Raw genomic sequence first — 22,794 nt, forward strand, 5'->3', positions numbered from 1 at the left:
CCAAGTGCTTGGGCCCCTGCACCCATGTGGGAGACCTGGAAGAAGCCCTTGGCTTCGGATAAGCCCAGCTTAGGCTATTGCTGCCATTTTCAGAGTGAACCAGTGGATGTAGGACCTTATTCTATGTCTCTCCCTTTCTAACTCTACCTCTCAGAAAGATATATTGATAACTAGATCACCACACACACACACACACACATATACTTGCTCTCATATCTTCATATTTAGTAGAAATGAAAATGTACATATTGTATCAGCAACAAATATGTGCAAGTGAAAGCAACTGTCCTGTATATTGCATTTTTACTGATTTAGCCAAGTGTAGTAAAAAGGATGCTGACAAGCATGGAGTAAAATAGACCCTCATATTTCTGATAGGATCTTCCCAGAAGAGTCTTCTAAGAAAATGTAGGCCATAAAACTAATCCTACAGTTGAAATCAGTATTGAAGTTAATGTAGTAAGGATGGTAAACTAAAATCTGTTTGGTACCACAATGTTTCTATTTATAATTATGAAATGCTGAAAGCAAGCCAAATGCTAGTAGGAAAATATGAACTGTATTATATTTAATTCAGTAGGACTTTGTGGCAGAAGGGGTTCAAATCTCTTTTTGAGCAAATACTTATTACGTGTCCTTAGGCAAGTTGTGGTGCTATCTGAGCATTGGTTTTTATCTATATAGTGGTGAACTAGTCCCCACCCCGGGGGCTGGCTCTTCTATGAAGAGAGGTGAGAGTAGCTGTTTGGATTTGATTTCAGCTGGCTTTCGCTTTGCGTTCTTATGGAACCAGTAAACCCATGGTACAGAGGAGGAATGTGAGATTAAGACAGTGTGTGAACTTGGCACTCCAGTGCCCTCCTCATGAAGGCATTCCTGGAGTCTGATGGAAACCACAGTCTGTGCAGAGTGAGCTGTCAGCCAGGTCAGGGGCGCTCAGCACAGCAGACTCCCTGCCTCTCACACTGTTATGCTGGGAGCTGTTACACAGGGAATCTTCCTACATTACAGGTATATCCTTTACTGTACTTCTCCTTTGAACTACATAATCTGGACTTCATTAGTTTGCCTATGATCTACTAGAAGTGATTTACTGAAACACAATAAACATTAAATGAAAAAAAATGTATGTACGAAAGTCTTTAATAAGACACCAAAGTGTGTGTGTGTGTGTATATATATATATACACATTCATACATATATATCCAAATTATATATTTTACACAAGGTAGCTGAAAATTACATGGCTTGTTTTTGAGCTCAGCATTTGAGACCACACACTGAGCCTTCTTTGCATATTTTACCATTTCAGACTCAGTTTGGTGTTGTTTCTATCATCTGAAAGAATGAAATAACAGTGTAATGCAGAGATGCTAAGCCATACTTTAAAAATAGTGTTCCACATGGGACTCCATGAGGATACTCTTTATATTCTTCTGAAGGCTGTGTGAGAACTGACGGAGATAATGTACGTGAGGTGCCAAATGTGGTGCCTGGCACATGACAGATGACTGGGAATTGGTAGTTATTGTTACTCTGTGTCAACAATAAGATGCCATCCACTGGAAATTGTGGCATTATTTTTATAGAAAAAAACTCCTGTCAGTTAGCTATAGTGTAACATTTTTTATCACTCAGAATTTTTAAGAAGAAGCCAGGAGCTTCTTCCAGGTCTCCCATGTGGGTGCAGGGGCCCAAGGACTTGGGCCATCTTCTGCTTTCCCAGGCCACAGAAGAGAGCTAGATAGGAAGTGGAGCAGCCGGGTCTCAAACCGGTGCCCATATAGGATGCTGGCACTTCCGGCCAGGGTGTTAACCCGCTGTGCCACAGTGCCAGCCCCAGTCTGTGTTTCTTCTTATGACATTGTATGGTTTGTCGGGAAGAATGTGATTGATACAGCACTTCTTTAGAATGTGTTGCTGTTGCCTTCATGATTTTTTTTTCTGAACCTTAATATCCATCCTGAAAGTTTTCCCTGTTGACTAAACTCAAAGTTTCACATCTTTTTCCCTGTTGAGTTGAATCAAAAGTTGGAAATTAAGCTTCTGTTCAAAATCAGTAGGAAATTGTAGGCAAATTGATGTATAGTAGTGTAACGATAGCTCTGTATGGTATCTTAACTAGTGAAACCACTTCTATTCCAGAGACCTGACAACTTTTCCTGACTCCAGTTATATTGCTTGGCAAAGAATACTAGTGTATGTGTATGTGTCTCAGTAACAAAACATCACATAGTTTCTTCTCTAGGCATCTTCTCATCCTTCCTGGAAGACACGTAGCTTTTGCCTTGCAAGAAAACATGAGGTTGCTGTCATTCTTCAGATGTGAATGCTGCTTTCACTGATTTCAAGTTTATGCTTCCAACTGCTCTCTTTCTATGCTTTTCTGTACACACAATAACTTTTTGGTTCAAAGTTACCTTAAAATTTTAAGATATTTTAAGCTACAGTTAACTCAACAGGTGATGATGAACATGGGTCATAAGTCAATGGAAGTGATGTGATATGAACAGCTCAGATACAGGGTATGCGTCTGCAGGCAGCAACCATGACAGCATGACTAGAGCCTGGAAGCCACTGAATATGACACAGCCCTGCTTCATGGATGATAAAATGTGTGGGGAAATATCCGACAACTGACAGGACATAATTGTAAAGCACAGAGTGAAAGAACTGTAATTATAGCCTTCTTTTATGAAAAGAAGTGAATGGTTTGAATTGCGGGCAGGAAGTTATAGCAAAAGGCAAGACCTTGATTTTCCATCTTGGAGCAGGCATCCTTGACCAGAAGTACATTTCCTATAAATAGGAAGGCCCTTACCCATTGTTGATTTCTGAAGAGAAAGCCACAGATACACTGAGAAGCGATGAAGGTTGAGTCTCTGCCACCGTCATGTTTAATGTGGCAGATTGCTTAACACAGTTAGGAACTTGGATCCCACTGATACGTACGTGGTGCAAAACACTGGGGCACAGCTCTTCTTTCTCCCTGCAGGGCATAAGAATTTGCAGATGAAACCACTGATACCAGTAGCAGGAATAGGCTTCATTTTCTGCTTTTGGGGTGGTTATACTTTCCAGCTTCCTAGGAAATAGAATCTAATTGCTGTGATTTAACAGCAGTGGCAATGGCTTTTTAACCCATGGAGACTGAACTCGAGGTCAAAATCATTTCCATATAGTTTTTAGCAATCTCAGAAGGACCAATAAATCTTCCATATAGTTTTTAGCAATCTCAAGACCAATAATCTTCACTAACTGGAAGATTTCCCTTTTGTAAAGAAAAAAAGGAGTTCAATACACACTCCACAATATAGGCCTTTCCCCTGTAATTCAAGAAAATGAATTTTTGTTGAGTATTATCCTATGCTAGGTATTAAACAAGCACTTTTCATGTGTTACCTGATTTAATTCCCACTCTGTCCATTTGAAGTATGACATTTGCAGCAGATTCTGGGAGTGCTTACCCTTCTCTTCATCTCTCACCATTCCTGAGGTTTCCACCTGCCGAACACCTGCGGTTTCTTGCCTGCGGACTTTCCTTTGTTTGGCAGAGGCTGTGTGGCCACCAAGCTTAGCCAGTGACTGAAGGGATTTGGTAGATTAGTATTCCATCTTCCTCATCCCTCTGGTAAAGGAAATCTTGGGTAGTTAGACACCAACTCCTGGAGCTGTGCAGCAGGATTGAGCTCTGGCCACCTATAGCAGTAACTTTTTGTTTGTTTTGTTTTGTTCTTTTAAGGCAGAGTGGACAGAGAGTCAGAGAGAAAGGTCTTCCTTTTCCGTTGGTTCACCCCCAATGGCTGCAGCGGCCGGCGCACTGTGCTGATCTGAAGCCAGGAGCCAGGTGCTTCTCCTGGTCTCCCATGCGAGTGCAGGGCCCAAGGACTTGGGCCATCCTCCACTGCACTCCCGGGCCACAGCAGAGAGCTGGCCTGGAAGAGGGGCAACCGGGACAGAATCCGGCACCGCAACCGGGACTAGAACCCGGTGCTGGCGCCGCAGGGGGAGGATTAGTCTATTGAGCCGTGGCGCCGGCCAACAGTAACTCTTAATAGCATGCCCTTCAAGGCTCCTCCATCTCACTCCTCAAACCCCATTAGCACTTCTTGTATCAGCTCTCAAATTACTTGTGCTCTTATTCTTGTTTCAGGGCAGTTAGTTCCAAATTATAGATGGGAGCTATCCCTGGGGTTCCACGTCTAGAAAATAACAGGCAAGATTTCAAACCAGACTCTGGAACCTCACAAAAATGAACAATCTTGCCCAATGGGAGAACTGTAGACCAGGGGATTGTGCTGAATTTTTCCTCTTCCTCACTTGGGCTACTTTAGCAAGAATAGGTATAGATTTGTTTTGTAGTTATGAATACCTGTGCTAAATTCTCTGATAGAAAGCCCTGCAAATGGAAGCAACTTGTGGTTTGCCTTATATAACATTAAAAGGAACTTAAGCTATTTGATTTTTGCCTATGTGTTAAACAAGTGGACAGACCTTTCTGTCTTGAATAACTTTTGACAAGTCATTCTTGTTATTTGAGGAAGGGGGCTGAGGAATGGGGGAGGGAGGGCTAAACAGATCATTACTAAATCTCTTTGTCTAAACCTCTAAATACATTTCATTTTCTACATCAGTATTTATATGTATTCTTATTACTTGAGTGTAAGCTACTTGAAGGTAGGATCCATATTTAAGTCACCATTTTTTTTTTTTTGCTTTATAAACACAGTATTTAGTGTAACATCTTGTACCAGTTTAGCTTTAAATAAATATTTTTAAAATAAATGACTATATGGACTCACACTAATGCTTTATGTAATGGACAAAGACATTTATTTAAAATAAGGATCAGTACAGGGAAAAACATACCACTTTATAACTAATTACTATAGAGCTTTGAGATTTATACTACTATGCATTCCTTAGATGGATCACCATGAAAAATGACACTAACATTGTATAATCATTTCAGATATCATTCTAGATACTTTGTCTCCAGACATGAATTCTGTTTGAAGAAAACAGAAATGGGCATCAAATATGTGGGCCTTCCTGTAGCGGCTCCATATCCATTGGTGACCTTGATCAAAAAAAGAAGTAGGTAGCCACATCCTAAAATAGCGAAACTTCTGGCTGGTCCTGAAAAATCCAAACTAATTAAAGGGAAGAGAGAAAAACAGGAGCAAAAGGATCCTGTATTGCTTTACACTTAAATCAGTGGTTTTATGTATTTTTAGACTTTTTCCCCCTGAATTTGGTCATTCCCTGTTCTTTGAGATTCTTAAACAACATTGTTAGAGGGGTTTACTCACGTAGATCTTCTCTTATCCTAGGTATCACTGAAGTTTTCCTAGCTCCATCAGATACATGGATACTTGGGGAATCTAGGGCCCCATATGTCTTATGATCTGATAACAGGCATGGAAACTCCAAGTGTTCTCAATGAATTCTTGCAATGAGCATCTAAAATGTAGACTCATCAGAGTCAAGATGGACCATTATGTTCCCATTATGTTCTTTTTTTTTTGGACAGGTAGAGTTATAGACAGAGAGAGAGAGACAGAGAGAAAGGTCTTCCTTCCATTGGTTCACTCCCCAAATGGCTGCTACGGCTGGCACTGTGCTGATCCGAAGCCAGGAGCCAGGTGCTGCTTCCCGGTCTCCCATGTGGGTGCAGGTGCCCAAGTACTTGGACCATCCTCCAATGCCTTCCTGGGCCACAGCAGAGAGTTGTACTGGAAGAGGAGCAACCAGGACTAGAATCTGGCACCTGTATGGGATGCCAGCGCCACAGGTGGAGGATTAACCAAGTGAGGCACGGCGCCGGCCCTGACCATTATGTTCTTAAGGATGATGGTGTGCAGAGGTCACTCCTGGATATCTGTTTGAGACGTCTGTGTAGAGCTAAAAGCTTTTAAGAAAAGTCTGATTCAATCAAACTGGCACAGATCAATGTGTTTTTGATTATGCATGTAGTCATATGCAGATTATTCACGTGGACAGAGAAACTGATTTAAATTCTGGTCCTGTGACTATGTTGATGGTGCTAAAGAAATTTTTTATGGGAAGTTTTTTTTCTAAAGCTCAGTATTTTAAGAGGAGGCTAAGCAGCTCTGATAACATTAGATTGAGATACATATAACGGAATGGGACAGAAGTACATGGTAGCATACAGGCCAAGAACATGGGGTATAGAGCCATACAGTCATGGATCCTATTGCAGTTCCTGCTTTTAGTAATTATATCATTTGTGATGAAGAATTTTATATCTAAAGCCTCAGTGAGAAGCCTGCAGCGCGGGCATCACGTACGGGCGCCTGTTGAGTCCTGGCTGCTCCCTTTCTGATCCAGCTCCCCGCTAATGGCCTGAGAAAATAGTGGAAGATAGGCCAAGTGCTTGAGCCCCTGCTTCCATGTGGGAGACCAGGAAGAGGCTCCTGGCTACTAATCAGCCCAGCTCCAGCCATTGCAGCCATTTGGGGAGTGAACCAGCAGATGGAAGACCTGTCCTTTGTCTATCTCTCTTAATCTGCCTCTCAAATAAATCTTAAAAGTTATAATGCCTACCTCTTAGGGTTAAGGGAAGAATGAACTGCAATAGCATTTGTAAAATTCCAAGAACACTTGCCTAGCATATAAGAAGTCCTTAATAGTTTTTAGTCTTATTATTGGTGTTGCTGTTACTAATCCCATGAACCAGCTCAGAAAAGATCAGCTTTTGGAGAGCACTCTCACAAGTAAGAATAATGGCGTGGAATTAACACCCTGTAATTGCTAGGCATATGCCATTAAATCTTAACAAGCACCAGGCAAAGGAAATATTATTGTCTTGATTTTTTTATTGATGAGGAAACAGACTCAGTATGAAAATAAAGTCACAATTCAATCTAGGTCTTCTGACTTCTTTTTTTTTTTTTTTTTTTTTTTTTTGACAGGCAGAGTGGACAGTGAGAGAGAGACAGAGAGAAAGGTCTTCCTTTGCCCTTGGTTCACCCTCCAATGGCCGCCGCGGCCGGCGTGCTGCGGCCGGCGCACCGCGCTGATCTGATGGCAGGAGCCAGGAGCCAGGTGCTTTTCCTGGTCTCCCATGGGGTGCAGGGCCCAAGCACCTGGGCCATCCTCCACTGCACTCCCTGGTCACAGCAGAGAGCTGGCCTGGAAGAGGGGCAACCGGGACAGAATCAGGCGCCCCAACCGGGACTAGAACCCGGTGTGCCGGCGCCGCTAGGCGGAGGATTAGCCTAGTGAGCCGCGGCGCCGGCCTAGGTCTTCTGACTTCTAATCTAATCTACTTTTTGTGGCCCATCTGCCTCTTTCATAGAAATGTGATAAGCAAGTTTAGTAGTCCCCCTTATCTATTGTTGTACTTTATGCAATTTCAGTTACCCTTAGTCAACTGAAGTCTGAGATCATTGAATGGAAAACTTCAGAAGCAAATAATTCATAAGTATTAAATAACTTTTATAATGGTATATTATAATTCTAGTTTATTATTTTCTGCTGTGCTTCACTTATCAATGAAACTTCATCATAGATAAGTATGGACATAGAGGGTTCAGTACTCTCCTGGGGCTCAGGCATCCATTTGGGGTCTTGGAATGTAGCCTTCCATAATAAGGAGGCCTTACTGTACAGTTGCAGTGTGAGGTGGTGAATGCGTGAAGGTTGTGTGTTGCATGGTACACCCCATAGCTCATCACTTTGGGGAAAAACAGGCTCAAACTCTGGGTTCGCCTTCCTGAGCCCCCATTATCGCCTAGGTCTCGACCTGGTAATTTTTACTATATTTTTAACTTTCCTGTTTCTTCAAAGAAATGTTTTAAAAAAATTTTTTTTTCTCATTCTCAGTGGGAAATTTGGTCCAAATGATCTAGTCTACAAAAAGTAGCTTTCAGGGGCCGGTGCTATGGCACAGAAGGTTAATCCTCTGCCTGCAGTTCTAGTCCCGGCTGTACCTCTTCTTATCCAGCTCTCTGCTATGGCCTGGGAAAGCAGTACAAGATGGCCCAAGTGCTTGGGCCCCTGCACCCGTGTGGGAGACATGAAGGAAGCTCCTGGCTTCAGATTGACTCAGTTCCCACCATTGTGGCCATTTGGGGAATGAACCAGCAAATGGAAGACGTTTCTCTCTGCCTCACTGTCAATAACTCACCTCTCAAATAAATAAAATTTTTAAAAAAGGCAGCTTTCCCTTGGAATCTTCATTATCAATTTGATGTTCCAATCTTAATTTTGTTTTTTAGTAAGTTGCTTCTATGTTCATATGATTGTAATCCTTCATCTAAAACAAACTTCAATGTTTCCTCCAGGTGACTGTCTCCATCTCCATGGGATGTTATTCATGTATTGCTTTTTTTTTTTTTTTTTTGACTGATTATGGCTAGTCAGGGTCAAATTTCATGATAATTCAAAGAACCTGCTTTGTGTTCCTCTATCTAAAGCATTGAGGTCAGGATGGGAGTCCAGGTCAAGTGCAAATATCCTGACAAAACTTGAGCTAAAAATGAAAGTATTGGATTAGTTTGGTTTGAAGTGAACTTGTGTGTCTTGTTTATACAGCTCAACTCTAGGAAGGTCACTTAGCTTATTTATTTTGTTAAACAGGTTTTAAATTTTCATTCAGTAGGAAGACATTTGCTTGATTTTTCAGAGGGATAAATAAGCCCACACTCTGCTATACTTTTGGTTGAGTAGATTTTTACAGCTTTTGAGTCATGCCCAAGAGAGAACTCCAAAAGCCTAATAGGTCGCTTCAGAGTAAAGGAATGATATTGGAAAATGACAGTTGGTAGCTGAGAATTCTCTTCATTTTTTTATTGATAAATTGACAAAGTTAAGCTTCTTTTTCTTTTTCTTTTTCTTTTTTCTTTTGACAGACAGAGTTAGAGAGAGAGAGAAAGCTCTTCCTTTACCATTGGTTCACCCTCCAATGGCCACTACGGCCGGCGCACAGCGCTGATCCGAAGCCAGGAGCCAGGTGCTTCTCCTCATCTCCGATGTGGGTGCAGGGCCCAAGCACTTGGGCCACCCTCCACTGCACTCCCGGGCCACAGCAGAGAGCTGGCCTGGAAGAGGGGCAACCGGGACAGAATCCGGCGCCCCAACCGGGACTAGAACCCAGTGTGCTGGCGCTGCAGGCGGAGGATTAGCCTATTGAGCTGTGGCGCCGGCCAAGCTTATTTTTCAATGCTTTCTTTCATTAAAGGCATTGAATATGATTTTAAACTCAGTAAGAGGTCATAAAGATTATACGACTTGGTTTCATTTTATTTTGTTCTATATTTTAGGCTCAAAAAGCTGTTTTACTCCTCAAAGCTGAAGAGCTCAATGTTTTGGGCCCTCTTTGATCGAAAGGGAGATTTCTTGAACCCAGTCTATTCTTTGGAAATAAGCTGACCCTAGATAAATCTTGGAAAGTTCGTACACCTTCCAAAATATGTAATTTATAGCTTATCTTGGCAAAGTATAATCTGATAGAACACAATATAAAGTAATCTCTGTGAATCAGTCATAAACACCAAAGACTTTTCATTGTGAATCCTTTAGCTCTTTTCAAGAGGAAATGTTTTCCCCTTTAATACAATTTGATAAGTGAATATGGGTGAGGTTGTTTTGCTTTCAAATGTGTAGTGTCAGACTTGGTACTTCCAAGAATCTTCTTTCCTCACCTGCAGCCTGGACTGTGTCTGCATAAGCTCCATTTATTTCCTTAGATCTTTTTAATCTTTTCTCTCTTCCTTACAGTTGGCTGTGTGCATCTTTGGTAGTAAGTGCTACTGTGGCAGTGTGTGGTTTTTCCCTCTACCACTATAGTTAAGGATGTGGTAGTGTTTCTATTAGAAAGATAAGTTTGCAGGAATTTGTAATTTGTTTTAATAAAAGTTTTAGGAATGTTACTTTGCACATTGGATTTTAATGGTATATTTCTGTTTTCTGATTTTAAAAAGTGGGATTGAATATTTTTGCTTATCCTGTAATATCTTCCACTTAATGTTTCAGAGTGCCTTCCTACCCATTTAAGGTTGGCCTAGTGAATGGTGTTATTCCTGTGTGATGGAGATCTCGGAGAGATTGAGTTATCTAAGGTTACACAGTGAAGGGGCAGTGAGGGGAATGAGGTTAAATAAAAACCCAGGGGCTTATCAACAGCCATGTTCAGCCTAGCTGTCCTATTTCACATGTTGCAGGGATTACTCTGTTAATTTATTCTCTTTGGCTACTTTGGTGGGTGGCCTAGAGGATTAGTTTGCAAACTTGGATAAACTTTCTTCTGTTTCTGATAAGCTACTTGCTTAGTACTTACATGGAGGCATGGTGGCCAGGGCAGACTAGCAGGGTGGGTAGCAGAACAAGCAGAAACTTGGCTCAAAGGCCTTTCATGTGTCTCATAACCATTCCTTTGTGTTAGCACACGTGAGCTTAGGTAGCATTTCAGGCCCTCCAAATAATAACTCTGCATTTTAGTAGCAATCTTTCTGAACCATTGGTTTCATGTCTCAATAAATTAAAGAAATATACATATCAAATACGTCAACATAGCATGGTTTTTAACTTGATCTGCTAGTTGGCAGTAGGAAAAAGACATTTTCTTGTACTACTATATGAACTAAATGCCCAATCTAGTTAAATTATCTAATATGTTACTATAATATATTTATGGATAGAGTAGTTTGCTTAGATGAATAGGTTAAAAGAGAATAGGAATTATTTTAATGCTAAAATGACCACACAGCATATATATGCCAAATTATATTCCAAGAATCTTTCATTCTTATACTGCAGAGGCCTTTGTCAATGCCTCCAAAAGTGACTTAACATATGCCTCTCCAGTGACATTTGGATCCTTACTTTGCCTTATCTTTTATCATTCTTGAAACACAGTCAATTTTAGACATTTTTCCAGTTTAGATTTTGTTAGTAGTAGAGAAATATTTTTGTGGTTACCAGTGGTTTATTATTCTTTAGTGGTTTGGGGTGGGAAGCTGCTTTGACAGTGTTTGAGGTCTCTTGAAAGGATTTTCGAGATCATTTTAAAGTAATTTATTTCTTGACTTTTCTAGTGGCATCTGTAATGGGCCAGCAGAATGCAAAGTCCTGATTAACTATCATGCCGATCAGTGGGAAGTTCTCTAGTGGACGCATGAGCATGTGCATTTTGTTCTAAAAACCCAACTGCATAAACCCTGCAGGGGAAGAGAGGGCACATGTGGAAGAGGCCTGGGCTGGGCATCTGTGCTCCTTGTGAAGAGTGTGACGCAGCTGCAAGAGCGGTGGCTGCGGAGGCCAGGCTGGCAGGTGGCATTCCCAGGAGACGGAAGGGACAGCTGGGAGCTACCCTGCGCTCCCAAGCCCTGGCCTGGTGTCTTGGGGTCAGTTTAGAGTTCTCTGCATAGCTGTATAAATTTTTAAGTGTGTAAAATTGGAGCTTATTCAAAGAAGAGTGGTCAGGATGGAGCGAAAACTTGAAACCATGTTTATGTAAGGAAGAGCCGGAGGAACGGAGATGTTTATTCTGGAGGGGAGGGTACAGAATCGCTGTCTTCACAGATAGAAAGGGCTGTCATGTAGAAGAAGGCTTAGATTTATTCTGCAGGCTCTGGAGGATAGAGAAAGGGCCAGTGGAGCAGATTTAGGCACACTGCAGCAATATTTGTATGCAAGACTGCCTCAAAATGAGCAACTTTGAATCTTAAAGACAATCAGGCCTAGGCAAATAATTGTTATCATATAAAGAATCCTGGGAAAATCCTACAAGACGGAAGTCGGAAGTCTCCCAAGTCCTCTCAACTCTAGGATCTTGGCTCTCTGTATCTCACTATCTCTGTCCTGCAAGCACAGTCTTGACTACCTAGCACAGTGCAGGGGTGGGGAGAACTAGGCACACTAGTGGGAAAACCAGGCACGCAACAACCATGGCACAGGATGAAGAGTGCTGGGCCTGAACTGGTACAAGTGGTCTCCGAGCCCCCAAAGTGGGTCTGAGATGCTTTCCTTGGATGGCAGTGTCTGAGCTGAGTTGTGAGTGGTGATACGAGTGTAGAGGTAGGACCATACAGCCTGAGAGTTGAGGCAGTGAGGGAGACAGTGTGAGTGCAGGGAGTGGGACGAGAAAACAATGGAGCAGGACCTGGAGCAGAAAGCGCCTTATGTGCCAAACTGAACGCTTGCACTTAGGAGTTGAAGCTTGGGAGGAACCTTATTGTGCTTACGTATTTGAAAAGTGGCTCACATAATAAGGCTGATGGACTGGTCCCAACAGTGATGGTTCCCAGGAGCACCTTCTCCCCGACTTTCAGGTTTCAGGGTCTTAGAGTCTTCTTGCAATTTGATAATGAGAATAAACTCCATTAATCTCCTTGTAAATTCTTTTATTGCCATGTCTGTAGTGCCATAGGGCTTACCAGCCTGAGTCCAAATGCAGAGACATTGACAAGGACACCCAGTCTTCACTCAGGCTGCTGCTCAAGGCCTCTGGACCCCCGCAGAGGTCTTACCCAGCTATTCCTGGGGCTCCTGAAGGATGCCTAGTGGGAATTCATCACCTGACCCCTCCTTTGTGCTCCCTTACTCCTTGTTGCTAGTGTTGTCTGAACCCACCTGAGGGTGGTGCCTCCCCATTTCAGTCCTGCTGGTGACAGTGCCCCCGGGGCGGTGCTGAGGTCCCTGCCCGGCACCGATGCTCCTAGGACTGCAGCCCTCGCAGTGCTTGGGTCACACTGTACTTCTCCAGGTCTTTCCTGCAGCACAGCCATGCTGTTCCCAGCAAAATCAGGACAAATGGTCGGCCTCCTTGCCTCGTGTGACCTCTGTCCTCTGAAGTCAGACCTCCTAGGGTGTTGTGTCTCCCCAAATCCCTCTTCAAACAAGCTCCTGTGGTCTCTGCCTGTACCCCTGAGGCTGTGGGACCAGTAGCTGAGAGAGACACCTGGGGTTTCTCTCCATTTAAGTTTGCCGCACAGTGTCTCAGAGGTGCTCCCCATCTGGCCAGCTGTCCCTCAGCAGAATGGTGCGGCCAAACCACAATCCCAGCGGTTTCACTCACTGGGTCGAAAGATGCACCTGCAGCTGAGATTTTCCTTATTGTTGGTGATGACTTTGGGTTTGGCAAATCGAGAGCTGCTTCTTGTATGTCCTCTCATTGAATCACCCTGTCCCCCGTGAGGGACAACCTCATTAGCATCCTTAGTTTGTAAATGAGGATGAGGCTGAGGGGAGTTAGTAATTCATTCTAGGTCAAACAGCTTGAATTCAAAGCCAGGCTGGTCTGGAACATTCCAGACACCAAGTACTTCACAACTCCCAACAGGTAAACAACACTGAGTAACTTGGGATAATCAGGTTGACATTAAGTGTCTACGTGGTCCTTTGTCATCTTTGCACAAATTCAGAGTTGGCTTTTGCATCCAGGGCTGGGAAGAAACGGCGGATGCTGCCATTTCCCACCTGCTGAAGACCTGCTTGTCAAAGAGCTCAAAGGAGCAGGCTTTGAACCTCAGCAGCCAGCTGGACGCGCCCAAAGACACCAGCCGACTGAAGAAGCACATCACCTTGCTCTGCGACAGGTTGGCCAAAGGTGGCCGTCTCTGCTTAAGTACTGACGCGGCGGCCCCGCAGCCCATGGTCATGCCAGGTAAGGGCTCCGGCCACGCTCCCCACGCACAGCTGTGCTGCCCCCAGGTTACAGGAATGTGTCTGTGGTTGTATATGGGGTCTCAATTTCATATTAAAGTGATGATAGCCAAGAAAATTGCTTTCACGTGTCCCCTCAGATATCCCAGGATAACCACTTGGATAAATATTCTCAGGGTATTTGCTTGCTAAACAGTTCTGAAATGGTATGTTTTTTTCTTTCCTTTTAAATATATGATCCATTTTGTTTTGCTTCTAACCAATAAAAAGTGGATTAGCGAATAAAAGTATTTTAAGGCAAAGTTTTACTAAATGTGATCTCGTGACACTATATTTCATAAATGTAAATAGCATAATACAAGCAGCTAATGGGATCCAGATGAGATGAGTCCCTTGGCTGTCTGCTTGTATCGTGATCATTGGAATAATGCATGTGCCACAGAGGGAAAGATCATGGATCAAGAGATACGAGCAGGCTTCAGAGGTGATGCACCTGTGGCCAAGGTGGAGTGAGATCCCGGTGAGCCCTGCCTGGCAGGCAGCGAGGGGCATGGGCATTAGGTCTGCTCTTCCTGCGGTGAGCAGGGCTGAGCAATCAGATGTACCATACTCGGGTTCCTTGAAAGCAGCAGTGCCCAACTCTCATTTCCCTTCTCCTGTCTATGGCAAAAGGCAGCAGGATAACACGAATGGGTGGGTGACATCTGGCAGCTGTGGCATCCATGTCCTCCTCAAGCAAGGGGCGTGGTATGAGATGTGATATCATTTTTCTCTTCTTCCTCCTTACTCTCCTTTTGTTCATTCCCCCTCACCTCCATATGGACGCTTTGGCTGTTGCCCTCTTTTCACCCACAATCAGCATTCCTAGAAGCAAAAAGGAATGCAAGCAAAATCCTAAAACCATAAACGTGGAGGCAGTGTAGCATCATTAATAAGCAGACTCTGGAAGCAGACAGGCCCATGTTTGGGGCCTGCCTCTATCCCGTCTTCCTTATCGACTCTCGATGTGTTACTTACCTTTCCAGTCTCCCTTTCTCTCTCTAGAAGGTGCTTTTAGGAATGCTTGCCTTGTTTCTGGGGACTTACGTGTTTGTAAGGCAGCTAGCTCGATGCTTAGAATAGAGTCACACTTAGAAACTCCTACTGTTATTGCTACCATTGTTATGGCTGTACGTATAATTGAGGCTCTAAATGCAGGGGTGAGAAAACAGGTGGTTTGAGATCATGGGATTTTATATTCTCTGATTCGAAATATTTTTATCTTAACTACACACAGATTGAACCCAGCATGTACTCCCCAAAGACTGTTTCTTATTTGGCTGTTCAGAATAGAAAGGCCTTGCCCCAGAGAAGCAGTTCTGATGCTGTTTGTCTTAGTGGGTGCTGTCTTCATCTTGCCCTTGTAATATGCCCCTACCTGCTCCTTGGGCCTCCTCTCATCTGGCCTTGTCCACTGATACAGGATTATTTTCCTAAGAAATAAGTGTTATGGCTTAATGAGATGACAAATGAAAAATATTCACTATTCATCTGAATTCAATCTGTGATGGGAGTTCAAAATGTTCATGGAAAATGGAATTCAGAGATGAGTTTACTTTGGGGCAAAAAATTGAGAAATCTGTTTAGGGTTTCCAATATTCATGGAAAATGTGTATTATGAAAAAAAAAACTATGCATGGATTTCAAAAATCTTGGGCACTATAATAAACTTACCCTTTAATTCCATTTCCCATGAACTTTTTGCAGTAACCTTGTATGACTCACCTTCCATGCCTGTCCACAGAAAAGTAAAGGGGGCTTGAGGGAAAATGGCAAGTATATGAAAGAGGACATTTGAAGGGGATTGGGTCAGCTGTCCTGATTACTGGTTTCCTGTCAGTCCAGGCCTCTGCAGCCCTGAGCAACCTGTCCAGACACTGTCTGAGCCTCCTTGGGAACAGCCATTAGGAGACGAGTGGCAGTGCTGTGAGCACCAATCTGACACCTGGAGAGAACACGTGGTCCTTCAGTCACACTTGTCGACCATGGAACTTTAGTCATGTTCATTCCAATAACTAGATTTGTAAGCAACTTGAGGGTTATGTCTATATCTAGGATATGGAACATTTCGGTCCTCAGTGCTGAGTTTTTGAATGTTTAGAAAGCAGGAGCAGAAGAAGGAAGAATGAAGAAAGGCAGAAAGATGAAAATGTATTTACAGCCAGGAGATAGTAAACCAGGCTTATGCCTCTCACGCCCAACACTGGAGAGACGGAGGCTGTTGGTATGCCTCATGGTCATGGTCTCAGTGCCTTTTTTCTTTGCTTGCTGGTGATCCCCTGTGGGGCTCTGTGATTGCGTGACACTCAATCTAATCACAACAATGAGGCCTTAACAAATTATTCAATCCATGTTCTTTGACACTAACATGCTCAATTATTGCCTGTAACCCAGAGCTCACAATGTTTCATGCACTTTATCCCTGGACTTAGCACATTTTTGAGGTAGAAAAGACATGTAGAATTATTACTGTATTACAAATAGAAAACAGGGGCAGGGAAAACAAAATCTCTTGCCCAAAGTTACATAGTTACTGGAAGGATTCAGTCTAGAATCCAAGTCTCCTAGCCCACGGTGCATCCCTCTAGACCACACAGACCACAGTGGTGCACAGTCGTTTCTGGCCAGATCCTCCTCCTGGGTAAGCTATTCTTGATCTGGCCTCTTGTCACTTAAATGGGTCCAGCAGCGGGGGAGGAGGAGAACAAATAGTTCCACATAGTAGTCTCATTCCTTTGCCATGAAGAATATATTAAAGGTTTATTTTAAACTTGTTTTGTGCTTAATTTTTATTTCTATAAGTGACATGATATCCCAGAGATAATAAATACTTTTATTTCTGCTTCAGCCCCTTAAATCATGCAACTTAGAATGTTAGTTGACCTTAAATAGTTGTATCTGAATGTTTGAAGGTAAAACAGCACAGCAGAAAGGAGGAAGGAGGGTCTCGCTAAACACATAAGCGCGCAGGCATTTTTCAGCCCTGATCTAGTTTTATGCTCTCGATGGGAACCTAGAAATTAGCTGGTTCAGCTCCCTCACTTAACAGCTGAGGTAAGGAAGGCCTAAGGAGGGAAAGTGACAAGTGGTTAGGATTAAAAGGCTGGAGTGTGTGTAGTTTTACCATGTTCCCTATTAAATTGCAGATGGATAAACATCTCCGAACAGAAAGCCCTTGGTCCTTTCTAGCCTTGTGACCTTATGAGCCCAGCACCTTGGAGATGCCCTTTCGCTGCTCCAGCGAAGGCCACGATGACGGCATCCTCCCTGGCGTCCAGGCTCTGGAAGTCTTTTCCACCAGGAATTGCCTGGTGGATTTTTCTCTGCATTTCTTCTGCTTATCTGCTGTCAGATTTTGCTTAACCTTTTCTGGGAACATTTTTTTTTTTATTGCAGAACCATCAATCTATTTCTCTTATTTGCAGCTTTGATATCTGTATCTTTTCTGCTGAGAAATACAGTTTGTAAGAAATCTACCTATATGGAAAGGTCTCTTTTTCCAGTCTTAGCTGTGTGCATTGTACCCTTAGAGCAAGAGTCATAGAGGGCCACTGGGACAGCATTAAAAACACCAGGGCACTGTTAAAAAATCTGAATGTGAATGACACAGTGGTCTGTCACCTTCTCATACTTGTATTTACCTGTTTTGTACTTGTAGGTATTTGGGGCTAAGTATTTGCCTTAGTTTGCTGAAGGCTTCCTTTTATGGCCTCCATGTCTAGGACAATATGTCAAGGACAGTCTTTTAGCAGCCCTAATTACAGCCTAGATTTGAATCTTTCAAGCACATATGCACAACTAAATATATGTGAGGACATGGGTAGTCCTATCATTTAACCCATGATTTTGGAGGCTAATCATTTTAGCCTCATGGATATTAGAATATGAATAATTTTTAAAGGTTTTTTTTTTTTTTTTAGATTTTATTTATTTATTTGACAAAGTTACAGACAGAGACAGATAAGAGAAAGGTCTTTTTTCCGTTGGTTCAGTCCCCAAATGGCTGCAACGGCTGGAGCTGTGCCAGTCCAAAGCCAGGAGCCAGGAGCTTTTACCTGGTCTCCCATGTGGATGCAGGGGCCCAAGTACTTGGGCCATCCTCCACTGCCTTTCCAGGCCACAGCAGAGAGCTGGACTGGAAGAGGAGCAGCTCGGACTAGAACCAGTGCCCATATGGGATGCCGGTGCCGCAGGCGGAGGATTAACCTTGTGTACAATGGCGCCAGCCCGGGAATATCAATCATTAATAACCTCATGATCATGTCTTATTTATTTTGGTTAAGCATCTTCATCTAAGTGGTGTTGTGCTCACCAAGAAGCAGTATAGGTAAAGGATAGCATGTGCTGTGCAAGCTTGGCCAACAAATTGTGTGAGCGCCCAGCAAGGCAGGCAGAGCAAGCTGGGTGAGGAGAAAGGGCTTAAAGATGGTGCAGGCTGACCAAGAGCTGCAGTGAAATGTTCTCTTCATGAGATCACGTGCCTCAGAAGTCATAATGGGACATAGTTTCAGCTGTATTTGCTTTGGCATTGCCAGGTTTCTGGGCCAGAAACAAGCCAAGAAAGAGAGGGGGAAAAAAAGGAAGCAAAAAGATGATAAACATGAGTGTCTTCATGAACATGAATCAGAAAAATTATTATTTTGAGATGTAATGTGGACCACCCAGGTATAAGAATTTTTATATCTTTAATATATTAAATAGATAGGAAAACAGAGTATAAATCTCAATACAGAGTATACTTTTGAATAAGGTATCTAGCCTATCTTTTTGGGAGTTTTAAAATTTAAAATTCCCACTTTTTAGTATTTTAAATCTGAGTTAGTGACCATTTTCCCATAAGGGTTTGATGTTATGTTGAGGCTACTTCCAAATGACACATTTCAACAGAATTTAAATTTAATTCTCCAAGATCTAAGATGCTTGATAAGACATTTGGTGTTTACTTTCATATGGTCAGTATAATTTCACTGTTGGTTCTACACTTTGATTTTCTAAGTATGAAGTCTTTCCTTGGGAAATTTAGGTGAATTTAATATGGGGTAGACCTCAGGAAAAAGTACTTCTTGGCATCTGAATCTGTTTTCCCTACACAGAATGTGATACTTTGTACATTTAAAAAAAGGGAGAAGGGTGCCTTCCAAAACAGGAAAATACCATTGTGAAATGGACTTTGAGGTCAAAAGCATTCAAAGGTTCCAGAGCTAGTTTAATGCTTTACCAGTTATGTGATAAGCAGCAAGTTTCTTTGCCTGTCTACTTTCTAATTTTCTCAGCTATAAGTAGGAATAAGAATGATATTTTTACTCTAGGGTTGTTGCCAAATGAAATATAGTAGTACATGGAAAATGCTTGAGCGAGTGCCTGACACATAACCAATTCCCACTAAATCTAAGCTTTTCGTAGTAATAAGAATAAATACTAATGTAAACTCCCAAAGGTACCTGGGAGAACTTGACAAGGATTCTAGCGTTGAATTAGTAGAGTAAACATGTAAGCTTAGAAGGAAACATTTTATACTCTTTTAAAAGTTTTCCTTTTCAGAATGTTTGTTATGAAGTAACAGTGAATGACCCTGGTACGATTACAGAAAAGGAGCTTGTACCAACTGAGAAAGTTCAGAATTGATTAAACTATGGAAGGTCTGAGGAATCAGAAAAAGGCAACCTGATCTGAGACCAACATTTCATTGTAGATATTGGGAAAGCAAAAGACTTTTGGAGAGCATGTAAAATTAAAATTAATGTTTGTCTTATAATTATGAAAATCTGTTTATTTCTACAATAATATGCTAATTCTTGGAGCATTGACTGAGATCTTTGTTTCACTTTTGGCAAGATTGTACACACTCAGATCTGGCCCTATAAGCACCTTTACGAAGAGAATCCTTTTTAGGAAAGAATATTCCAAGGTATCATCTGTTTCTTTTAATCCTTTGATATGCAAATTGTCTTCTTCAGAAATATCTATCATGTCATCATTCTTGTCAGTTTTCTTCCCTTCATTGTTGACTATCTGCCAAATTTTCAGTGGTCATTGGCCCTGCATATGACAGGAGTGATTCTCCGACAACACTTCAACTCCATTAAATCTTGGATGAATTTACAAGACTTGTAGTTTCCCTCTATAGCTGATTTATGGTGAATTTACAGTAATTTCCATCAGTTATAGAAATTAACCAATCAAATACTGGTAGCAGGCAGGGGCTGATCTGTTAAATGCAGAAGGATCTTTAAGTAGAGACTACTTTTATAAGTAGTCAGTTCATCTTTGAGTGAGTATCTTTGCAGTATGCTTTTGTTTTTCTAACTTCCTTAAGTAGAGGACTTACCCCTCGCCCCCAATTATATATGTAAGAATTTGGAATGTGCTAGCCCTAACTGACCACGTGTGCTAATGTGGCATTCCAAAGCTATGGAGAGAGTACAAGATGAATTAGTTCAGAGATGGTGTTGGGAACTGGCCAACAGTTTGGAGACAAAGAAATAGATTTCCTAACTTATACCGTATGCCACAGTACATTTTCAGTGAATAAGTGATTTATTTTTTGAAAGATTTGTTTTATATGAACGACACAGTTACAGAGAAGCAGAGGCAGAGAGAAAGAGGTCTTCCATCCACTGGTTCATTCCCCAGATGGTTGCAACAGTTGGAGCTGTGCCAATCCAAAGCCAGAAGCTTCTTCCAGGTCTCCCACGCTGATGCAGGGGCCCAAAGAGCTGGGCCATCTTCTACTGCTTTCCCAGGCCACAGCAGAGAGCTGAGTCAGAAGTGGAGCAGCCGGGACTTGAACTGGCACCCACATAGGATACCAGCACTGCAGGCGGTGGCTTTACCCATCACGCCACAGCGCCAGGCCCCGTGGATAAGTGATTTATATGTGAAAAAATGAAGTCACAAAAACATAGAAAGAAACAAAGATAGGGGAGTTAGTCTAAGTAAGTCAACAAAGGCAGAAAACAACAAAAACCTGACTTTCAATTATATATTTCTTAAAATTTGCTCCAGGGAAGTATAGACCAGTGCATGTGTTAGCAGTGATTATCCCTGGGTGGTTGAGTTACCAGTGGTGTCCAGGTCTTCTCTGTTGATTCATTTTCTGGGTACATCTCCTGTAAATAATGTATATACCTCTTATAAGGAGGCACTAGGATAGAAAATACCAACAGGAGAAAATGGTGTGTATATGTATACAATGTCCACATATGAAGTGGATATTGCAAAATGCTAAAAAAAAAAAAACCCTGCAAATTAATACATCAAAAAAGAAAATACTAACACAAGGACAACTATATAATTATATCGGAAATGGTGGTAAGGAAACAGGAGCCAAGTTCAAATATCAGGAAAATTATTTTTTTCTCAAAAGGAAGTAAGTTATTAAAGGGCAATGACCATGCGTTTATGGGTCTTGTTTGTATTTCAGTTTTGATAAACTAAAATCCTCTGCAGAAATATGTGCAGCTGGGTTATGACTTCTTCCTCCTTCCCATCTCCACTTCCCCTCACTGAGCGTGGGCTGAGTCATGCCAGTTACTGATCCCTGAGTAATGTGAAACCTTGTCACAGTGACTTCGTGATCGCTGAATCTGGTGAACACTTTGCAGCATTTTACAATGAGACCATTGTTTCTTAGAACATTCTCATTCACCTGCTTCTTTTTAATAATGGACACTGTTGCTGTCTCTCCTTGTCTTACTAGTCTGTCTCTTGACTCTGGTGCCCCATCTCCCTGTTCCCTAGGACAGTATCATCCACCTGCCATGGAATTGCATGTACTTCTAGGTGTGTACCTTCCCATTGGCTTCTTCTCCAGGTTCCACCAGTACTCTGCAGACCTCTTCTGAGAGAATTCACCCCCTCCTGTGTGTCCCATTTGAGTGGATGACATTACCTGATGCTCGGATCAGAGCAGTAACAATTCTGACTTTCTGTTTCTCTTACACTGTATTCAATCATTCACCAAGACATGACAGTTGTACCTACCCAAAAACATCTCGTATCTGTCCACACTGCTTTGCTGGAACAGCCTAATAACAACCTCTTTATCAAGAGTCCTCTTTGATTTTTAGTGCTACTACTAAAAACCTTATGAGTGTTCATTGTACTGTTATAGCTAAAAAGTAGAAATAACCCAAATACCCATAAACTGATGAGTGAATAAATTGATATATCCACACAAGGAATATTCTTTAGTAATAAGAACTGATACATGCTACTACATGGCTGGGCCTTGGAAACCTGCTAAATGAAGGAAACCAGTCGCAAAAGACCACATATTATATAATTCCATTCATCATATAAAATGTCCAGGATAGGCAAATTTGTAGAGACAGAAAACTTATCAGTGGTTGCCGAGGGCTAAGGGTGGAGGAGTGGAGAGTGAAAGTTTCTCTTCTGAAATTAGGCTGTGGTGATGGTGGCACAGCTCCTTGAATATACTCAAAACCATTGAATGCATATTTTGAAAGGTTTATAAATAAGTTACATCTCAAAGTTAAGAATTCATATTTTATTATGAAAATAAAACATGTTATTTGTACATACTTAGAAAATCCAGATGAACAGAAGAAAATTTTAAATCACCAGTACTCCTACTCTGATATAAACTCAGCTATAAATTTCTGTGTATTGTAGAGACACACATGCCTATGTATATGTGTACATGTATCTGTGTCCTTTCCCTATTTTTTCTTTGCATATGTGTACTTTTATAGAAATTGTATCATTGCACCTTCTGCTTTATAACACGTTTATAAATTTCACTATGTTATTATTAAATGATGTTATTTTAATAGTTACACTCTTAGCTAGTCCCCTTTGGCCGAACATACAGTTGGTATGATGCACAGCAAATATTCTACTAGCTGAATGTGTATATCTTGATGGATTTATACTTTCCTGAGAGGATGAGATTCTTTGAAAATATTGTGGATCTGGTTATGTTAATTCCTTGCTTAAAAAGATTTATAGTACCCTGTTATTTATCATATTAAAAGTCCTAAACTAAATAATTACTGAATAATTCCATATTATCCTTCTAGCCTTATCTCCTACACTTTCACCCTTAAGACCCTTTACTGCTACTGAACTACTCAACAAGAGATACAAATTAGCATCTGGATCTG

At 41.8% G+C, this 22,794-nt stretch overlaps 1 protein-coding gene across 6 annotated transcripts in view; it reads left to right on the plus strand.

The window, feature by feature from the left end:
- The window catches only part of BBS9 (Bardet-Biedl syndrome 9), a 440,716-nt gene that overhangs the window by 367,466 nt on the left and 50,456 nt on the right, over window positions 1–22,794 (plus strand). For all 6 annotated transcript variants that reach the window (XM_008261624.4, XM_008261625.4, XM_002713746.5 and 3 more), the window contains one exon: window positions 13,409–13,631. In XM_008261624.4, the coding sequence (XP_008259846.1) occupies window positions 13,409–13,631 (223 nt within the window). The remainder of the gene's footprint in view (window positions 1–13,408; window positions 13,632–22,794) is intronic.

The sequence above is a fragment of the Oryctolagus cuniculus genome, chromosome 16 (genome assembly GCF_964237555.1).
Source record: "Oryctolagus cuniculus chromosome 16, mOryCun1.1, whole genome shotgun sequence".
In the NCBI taxonomy this organism is placed as follows: Eukaryota; Metazoa; Chordata; class Mammalia; order Lagomorpha; family Leporidae; genus Oryctolagus; species Oryctolagus cuniculus.